Source organism: Micropterus salmoides, unplaced genomic scaffold (assembly GCF_014851395.1).
Source record: "Micropterus salmoides isolate LMB-PRFRI ecotype aquatic unplaced genomic scaffold, ASM1485139v1 Ms_hic_scaffold_1860, whole genome shotgun sequence".
In the NCBI taxonomy this organism is placed as follows: domain Eukaryota; kingdom Metazoa; phylum Chordata; class Actinopteri; order Centrarchiformes; family Centrarchidae; genus Micropterus; species Micropterus salmoides.
This window is the reverse complement of record NW_024040996.1, coordinates 8,633-17,605: the sequence shown is the minus strand read 5'-3', so window position 1 is coordinate 17,605 and position 8,973 is coordinate 8,633. Positions and strand designations below refer to the sequence as shown.

At 42.9% G+C, this 8,973-nt stretch overlaps 1 protein-coding gene across 1 annotated transcript; it reads left to right on the top strand.

Annotated features, from left to right (window-relative positions):
- The first annotated feature begins 7,540 nt into the window (after nt 1–7,540).
- LOC119909725 (cilia- and flagella-associated protein 251-like) lies at nt 7,541–8,763 on the top strand. Its single transcript, XM_038727940.1, has 2 exons — nt 7,541–7,740; nt 7,882–8,763. The coding sequence occupies exon 2, from the start codon at nt 7,959–7,961 to the stop codon at nt 8,721–8,723; it is 765 nt and encodes a 254-aa protein (XP_038583868.1). The 5' UTR covers nt 7,541–7,740; nt 7,882–7,958; the 3' UTR covers nt 8,724–8,763.
- Nucleotides 8,764–8,973: the final 210 nt, after the last annotated feature.

The window sequence follows — 8,973 nt, the reverse complement described above, 5'->3', positions numbered from 1 at the left end:
GTAGAGATTTCTACATGAAGCCTCTAAAAGGTAGAAGCAGGCTGTTTTAGCCTGTACACACTGAGTTGATGGCTTCCAGTGACCTGTTGTACTTTGGAGTCAAATTTAACTCACTTTCTGTGTTTTACACAGATCAGTCACAGGGCAGAGTGTTTCACCAGATTTTTCTTTACAACAAAAAATACCAATTTGATACACCCATATTTCATGAACAGGACTCTCTGCTTCTCAAGCCGAAGCGAGTGTGTAAAGCTCCTTTTGTGGACTTTATGAGCTAACAGCCACCTAATAAGTTCTAAATGGAGTTTTAATACCAAAATACAACTGTATGATGGGTGTGGGACGCTGATTTGAGCTGTTGCGATTTGGGGCCCCTATGTGGCCCCTGAAAGAAACTAGCTTGGGAAAGGCGGCAGAGGGTGAGATTCAGGATTCTTGATGGTGTTGTGCTCTGTGAGTCTTCTGGGTAAGTTGAAGCCATTTGGAGCTCAACTCAGAGATTTCTACATGAAGTCTCTAAAAGGTAGAAGCAGGCTGTTTTAGCCTTTACACACTGAGTTGATGGCTTCCAGTGACCTGTTGTACTTTGGAGTCAATTTTAAACTCACTTTCTGTTGTTTTACACAGATCAGTCACAGGACAGAGTGTTTCACCACATCTCACCTTTACACAAACAATACCAATTTCATAAGCCATATTTCACTGAACAGACTCATGTAGAGATTTCTACATGAAAGCCTCAAAAGGTAGAAGCAGGCTGTTTTAGCCTGTACACACTGAGTTGATGGCTTCCAGTGACCTGTTGTACTTTGGAGTCAAATTTAACTCACTTTCTGTTGTTTTACACAGATCAGTCACAGGACAGAGTGTTTCACCAGATCTCACCTTTACAACAAACAATACCAATTTCATACAGCCATATTTCACTGAACAGGACTCATGTAGAGATTTCTACATGAATGCTCTAAAGGTAGAAGCAGCTGTTTTAGCCTGTACACACTGAGTTGATGGCTTCCAGTGACCTGTTGTACTTTGGAGTCAAATTTAACTCACTTTCTGTTGTTTTACACAGATCAGTCACAGGGCAGAGTGTTTCACCAGATTTCTTCTTTACAACAAAAAATACCAATTTGATACACCCATATTTCACTGAACAGGACTCTCTTGCTTCTCAAGCCAAAGCGAGTGTGTAAAGCTCCTTTTGTGGACTTTATGAGCTAACAGCCACCTAATAAGTTCTAATGGATTTTAATACCAAAATACAACTGTATGATGGGTGGGACGCTGATTTGAGCTGTTGCGATTTGGGGCCCCTATGTGGCCCCTGAAAGAAACTAGCTTGGGAAAGGCGGCAGAGGGTGAGATTCAGGATTCTTGATGGTGTTGTCTCTGTGAGTCTTCTGGGTAAGTTTGAAGCCTTGGAGCTCAACTCAGAGATTTCTACATGAAATGCCTCTAAAAGGTAGAAGCAGGCTGTTTTAGCCTTACACACAGAGTTGATGGCTTCCAGTGACCTGTTGTACTTTGGAGTCAATTTTAACTCACTTTCTGTTGTTTACACAGATCAGTCACAGGACAGAGTGTTTCACACATCTCACCTTTACAACAAACAATACCAATTTCATACAGCCATATTTCACTGAACAGGACTCATGTAGAGATTTCTACATGAAAGCCTCAAAAGGTAGAAGCAGGCTGTTTTAGCTGTACACACTGAGTTGATGGCTTCCAGTGACCTGTTGTACTTTGGAGTCAAATTTAACTCACTTTCTGTTGTTTTACACAGATCAGTCACAGGACAGAGTTTTTCACCACATCTCACCTTTACAACAAACAATACCAATTTCATACAGCCATATTTCACTGAACAGGACTCATGTAGAGATTTCTAATGAAAGCCTCTAAAAGGTAGAAGCAGCTGTTTTAGCCTGTACACACTGAGTTGATGGCTTCCAGTGATGTTGTACTTTGGAGTCAAATTTAACTCACTTCGGTTGTTTTACACAGATCAGTCACAGGGCAGAGTGTTTCACCAGATTTCTTCTTTACACAAAAAATACCAATTTGATACACCCATATTTCACTGAACAGGGACTCTCTTGCTTCTCAAGCCGAAGCGAGTGTGTAAAGTCCTTTTGTGGACTTTATGAGCTAACAGCCACCTAATAAGTTCTAAATGGAGTTTTAATACCAAAATACAACTGTATGATGGGTGTGGGACGCTGATTTGAGCTGTTGTGATTTGGGGCCCCTATGGGCCCCTGAAAGAAACTAGCTTGGGAAAGGCGGCAGAGGGTGAGATTCAGGATTCTTGATGGTGTTTGTCTCTGTGAGTCTTTGGGTAAGTTTGAAGCCATTTGGAGCTCAACTCAGAGATTTCTACATGAAAGTCTCTAAAAGGTAGAAGCAGGCTGTTTTAGCCTTTACACACTGAGTTGATGGCTTCCAGTGACCTGTTGTACTTTGGAGTCAATTTTAACTCACTTTCTGTTGTTTTACACAGATCAGTCACAGGACAGAGTTTTCACCACATCTCACCTTTACAACAAACAATACCAATTTCATACAGCCATATTTCACTGAACAGGACTCATGTAGAGATTTCTACATGAAAGCCTCAAAAAGGTAGAAGCAGGCTGTTTTAGCCTGTACACACTGAGTTGATGGCTTCCAGTGACCTGTTGTACTTTGGAGTCAAATTTAACTCACTTTCTGTTGTTTTACACAGATCAGTCACGGACAGAGTGTTTCACCACATCTCCCTTTACAACAAACAATACCAATTTCATACAGCCATATTTCCTGAACAGGACTCATGTAGAGATTCTACATGAATGCCTCTAAAAGGTAGAGCAGGCTGTTTTAGCCTGTACACACTGAGTTGATGGCTTCCAGTGACCTGTTGTACTTTGGAGTCAAATTTAACTCACTTTCTGTTGTTTTACACAGATCAGTCACAGGGCAGAGTGTTTCACCAGATTCTTTACAACAAAAAATACCAATTTGATACACCCATATTTCACTGAACAGGACTCTCTTGCTTCTCAAGCCGAAGCGAGTGTGTAAAGCTCCTTTTGTGGACTTTATGAGCTAACAGCCACCTAATAAGTTCTAATGGAGTTTTAATACCAAAATACAACTGTATGATGGGTGTGGGACGCTGATTTGAGCTGTTGCGATTTGGGGCCCCTATGTGGCCCTGAAAGAAACTAGCTTGGGAAAGGCGGCAGAAGGTGAGATTCAGATTCATGATGGTGTTGTCTCTGTGAGTCTTCTGGGTAAGTTTGAAGCCATTTGGAGCTCAACTCAGAGATTTCTACATGAAAGTCTCTAAAAGGTAGAAGCAGGCTGTTTTAGCCTTACACACTGAGTTGATGGCTTCCAGTGACCTGTTGTACTTTGGAGTCAAATTTAACTCACTTTCTGTTGTTTTACACAGATCAGTCACAGGACAGAGTGTTTCAGCACATCTCACCTTTACAACAAACAATACCAATTTCATACAGCCATAGTCACTGAACAGGACTCATGTAGAGATTTCTACAGAAGCCTCTAAAAGGTAGAAGCAGGCTGTTTTAGCCTGTACACACTGAGTTGATGGCTTCCAGTGACCTGTGTATTGGAGTCAATTTAACTCACTTTCTGTTGTTTTACACAGATCAGTCACAGGGCAGTGTTTTCACCAGATTTTTCTTTACAACAAAAAATACCAATTTGATACACCCATATTTCACTGAACAGGCTCTTGCTTCTCAAGCCTAAGCGAGTGTGTAAAGCTCCTTTTGTGGACTTTATGAGCTAACAGCCACTAATAAGTTCTAAATGGAGTTTAATACCAAAATACAACTGTATGATGGGTGTGGGACGCTGATTTGAGCTGTTGTGATTTGGGGCCCCTATGTGGCCCCTGAAAGAAACTAGCTTGGGAAAGGCGGCAGAAGGGTGAGATTCAGGATTCTTGAGTGTTGTTACCTTCGCTGTCTGTACCCTTTGTGTATATTGTGTAGGCTGCCTCCCTACCCTCTCTCTCTCCTACATCCCTCTCTCTCTCTCTCTCTCTCTCTCTCTCTTCTCTCTCTCTATCTCTTCCCTCTCTTTCTCTCTATCTCTCTCTTTCACTCTCTTTCTCTCTTCTTTCTCTCTCTCCTCTCTCTCACCCCAACCGGTCGAGGCAGATGGCCGCCACCTGGCCATGGTTCTGCTCGAGGTTTCTGCCTCTTAAAAGGAAGTTTTTCCTTGCCTCTGTCGCCTAGTGCTTGCTCTTGGTGGGAACTGTTGGGCTTCTGTAAATATCATCACAGAGTACAGTCTAGACCTGCTCTTTATGAAAAGCACTGTGAGATAACTGTTGTTGTGATTTGGCGCTATATAAATAAAATTGAATTGAATTGAATGAATTGTTGTCTCTGTGAGTCTTCTGGGTAAGTTTGAAGCCATTTGGAGCTCAACTCGAGATTTCTACATGAAAGTCTCTAAAAGGTAGAAGCAGGCTGTTTAGCCTGTACACACTGAGTTGATGGCTTCCAGTGACCTGTTGTACTTTGGAGTCAAATTTAACTCACTTTCTGTTGTTTTACACAGATCAGTCAAGGACAGAGTGTTTCACCACATCTCACCTTTACAACAAACATACCAATTTCATACAGCCATATTTCCCTGAACAGGACTCATGTAGAGATTTCTACATGAATGCCTCTAAAAGGTAGAAGCAGGCTGTTTTAGCCTGTACACACTGAGTTGATGGCTTCCAGTGACCTGTTGTACTTTGGAGTCAATTTAACTCACTTTCTGTTGTTTTACACAGATCAGTCACAGGGCAGAGTGTTTCAACAGATTTCTTCTTTACAACAAAAAATACCAATTTGATACACCCATATTTCACTGAACAGGACTCTCTTGCTTCTCAAGCCGAAGCGAGTGTGTAAAGCTCCTTTTGTGGACTTTATGAGCTAACAGCCACCTAATAAGTTCTAAATGGAGTTTTAATACCAAAATACAACTGTATGATGGGTGTGGGACGCTGATTTGAGCTGTTGCGATTTGGGGCCCCTATGTGGCCCCTGAAAGAAACTAGCTTGGGAAAGGCGGCAGAGGGTGAGATTCAGGATTCTTGATGGTGTTGTCTCTGTGAGTCTTCTGGGTAAGTTTGAAGCCATTTGGAGCTCAACTCAGAGATTTCTACATGAAAGTCTCTAAAAGGTAGAAGCAGGCTGTTTTAGCCTGTACACACTGAGTTGATGGCTTCCAGTGACCTGTTGTACTTTGGAGTCAAATTTAACTCACTTTCTGTTGTTTACACAGATCAGTCACAGGACAGAGTGTTTCACCACATCTCACCTTTACAACAAACAATACCAATTTCATACAGCCATATTTCACTGAACAGGACTCATGTAGAGATTTCTACATGAAAGCCTCAAAAGGTAGAAGCAGGGTTTTAGCCTGTACACACTGAGTTGATGGCTTCCAGTGACCTGTTGTACTTTGGAGTCAAATTTAACTCACTTTCTGTTGTTTTACACAGATCAGTCACAGGACAGTGTTTCACCACATCTCACCTTTACAACAAACAATACCAATTTCATACAGCCATATTTCCCTGAACAGGACTCATGTAGAGATTTCTACATGAATGCCTCTAAAAGGTAGAAGCAGGCTGTTTTAGCCTGTACACACTGAGTTGATGGCTTCCAGTGACCTGTTGTACTTTGGAGTCAAATTTAACTCACTTTCTGTTGTTTTACACAGATCAGTCACAGGGCAGAGTGTTTCAACAGATTTCTTCTTTACAACAAAAAATACCAATTTGATACACCATATTTCACTGAACAGGACTCTCTTGCTTCTCAAGCCGAAGCGAGTGTGTAAAGCTCCTTTTGTGGACTTTATGAGCTAACAGCCACCTAATAAGTTCTAAATGGAGTTTTAATACCAAAATACAACTGTATGATGGGTGTGGGACGCTGATTTGAGCTGTTGCGATTTGGGGCCCCTATGTGGCCCCTGAAAGAAACTAGCTTGGGAAAGGCGGCAGAAGGGTGAGATTCAAGATTTTGATGGTGTTGTCTCTGTGAGTCTTCTGGGTAAGTTTGAAGCCATTTGGAGCTCAACTCAGAGATTTCTACATGAAAGTCTCTAAAAGGTAGAAGCAGGCTGTTTTAGCCTTTACACACTGAGTTGATGGCTTCCAGTGACCTGTTGTACTTTGGAGTCAATTTTAACTCACTTTCTGTTGTTTTACACAGATCAGTCACAGGACAGAGTGTTTCACCACATCTCACCTTTACACAAACAATACCAATTTCATACAGCCATATTTCACTGAACAGGACTCATGTAGAGATTTCTACATGAAAGCCTCAAAAAGGTAGAAGCAGGCTGTTTTAGCCTGTACACACTGAGTTGATGGCTTCCAGTGACCTGTTGTACTTTGGAGTCAAATTAACTCACTTTCTGTTGTTTTACACAGATCAGTCACAGGACAGAGTGTTTCACCACACCTCACCTTTACAACAAATAATACCAATTTCATACAGCCATTTCACTGAACAGGACTCATGTAGAGATTTCTACATGAAAGCCTCTAAAAGGTAGAAGCAGGCCTTTTAGCCTGTACACACTGAGTTGATGGCTTCCAGTGACCTGTTGTACTTTGGAGTCAAATTTAACTCACTTTCTGTTGTTTTACACAGATCAGTCACAGGGCAGAGTGTTTCACCAGATTTCTTCTTTACAACAAAAATACCATTTGATACCCCATATTTCACTGAACAGGACTCTCTTGCTTCTCAAGCCTAAGCGAGTGTGTAAAGCTCCTTTTGTGGACTTTATGAGCTAACAGCCACCTAATAAGTTCTAAATGGAGTTTAATACCAAAATACAACTGTATGATGGGTGTGGGACGCTGATTTGAGCTGTTGTGATTTGGAGCCCCTATGTGGCCCCTGAAAGAAACTAGCTTGGGAAAGGCGGCAGAAGGGTGAGATTCAGGATTCTTGATGGTGTTGTTACCTTCGCTGTCTGTACCTCTGTGTGTATATTGTGTAGGCTGCCTCCCTCCCCTCTCTCTCTCCTTACATCCCTCTCTCTCTCTCTCTCTCTCTGAGTGGATGCGTGAGTGTGGAGTGAGTGTGAGTTCGCGGAGCGAGTGAGTGTTTTTCTAAACTTTTTCTTGTTTCATGTCGGTTTAATGTGTTACTGTGTGTAGTTCTAAGGTTAGTTGTTGTTGTCAGGTGTGTGTGTTTGTTTGTTGTCGTTTTTTTGTGTCGGGCAGCGTTTCGCTGCTCGGCAGCATGGAGTTCTCCAGGCTGACGAGGAAACACGGACTTAAGATCTGTCCGGGTTTCCGCTGCTCCGTAGAGGAGTGTGCGTTAGCGGTGGCGGAGGTTGTCGGGGCCGGCAGTGTGAGATCTGCGGCCAGGATGAACGGGGCGGTGGTGATCTTTGTGGACGAAGTAGAAAAAGCTAACGCCGCCATCACAAGCGGTATTGTGGTGAATGAAACGTTCGTACCAGTGCTGCCTCTGGCCTCACCGGCCAGAAGGGTGATTTTGTCTAACGTCCCCCCGTTCATCAGAGATGAAGTGCTGGAGAGAGAACTCTCCAGGCATGGGAAAATAGTGTCCCCTATTAAAAAAGCCCTGTCTGGGTGTAAGTCTCCTTTGCTCCAGCATGTGGTGTCTCACAGGAGACAGTTATTCATGATCCTGAATAACAGCAAGGAAGAGTTGAACTTGTCTTTTCGGCTGAAAATTGATGGGTTTGATTATGTTCTGTTTGCCACGTCAGACGTTATGAAGTGTTTCGGCTGTGGAAAGGAGGGTCATGTGATCCGAGTGTGTCCAGAAAAACCTGCTGGTACTGAATCTGGTCAGACTGCTGGAGAGGGAACATCAGGGCAGAAGGAAGCTGGAAAAAAGGGAGGAATAAGTGACAAGGAGCAAAGAGGCAGAGCTGAAATGAAGAACAGGGAGGAGGAAACAGGTGGAGACAACAGTGGTGATGGTGAACAGATGGAGGGAGGAAATCAAACTGTTAGCTGCAGAGAAAAGGACACATCAAACTGTCAAAGCATCAGTGATGAGGGAAACAAGGCAGGTGAGTCTCAACAGAGCTGTGAGACTGTGGGTGCTGATATTGAAAATAATGAGGAGGAGGAAAATGGGGAGGATGAAGATGAGGAGGAGGAGGAGGAGGAGGATGAGACGCAAAATAGTAAGACAGCTGGGCCAGAGGAGATTTTGGCAGGAAGTGCAGATATAGACATGGTTGGTGAGGAGAGCAGCCTGACAATCACTCGGCAGAAAAGAAAATCTGAAATCGACAGTAAAGGCTCAAAAGCAAAGAAGGTTACAGTCAGCAAAGACAAACAGAAGCAGAGTGTGAAGGAGTCGATGGCGGAGTATGACTCCAGTGTGGAAGGCCGTTTTGATGCAGACAGTGAGAGTGATGTCTCACTGAACAAAATAACACCAGGAGAGCTGAATGAACAGATTTATGGGGTTGAGAAAATCAAACTGTTTCTACAGAAAACAAAGAACGTAAAAGGGGTAAAAGTTGAAAGTTTCTTTCCAGACAAAGAGGCTTTTCTTAACTCAGTCAAGTCACAGCTGAGGGCCAAAGGAAGAGAGGGTTTAACTGAGCAGGAGGTTTACAGGTTGAGGAAAATAGTGGTGAAGATCAGACATGAACTTAATGAAGAAGATGGAGAGGAATCAAACTAAAGGTTTTCTTTTTCTCAGTCTGTGTGTGCTGTCTGGTTGTTTTTTTTTTTTCAATGAGTGATTTTAAAGTTGCTCATTGAATTTAAATGGCGCTGCGGACATCAGGAAAAGGATGCAGCTATATGAGCTGATGAAGCTGAAAAGTGTTGATGTGATGTTTGTCCAGGAAACACACAGCGACAGGTCCAGTGAAACTGACTGGAGATCAGAATGGGACGGCGAGGTCGTGTTAAGCTCCTTGACCTCAGTG

Coding starts and splice junctions, on each gene's coding strand:
- LOC119909725 (XM_038727940.1), top strand. CDS start 7,959: ATGAAGAACAGGGAGGAGGAAACAGGTGGAGACAACAGTGGTGATGGT.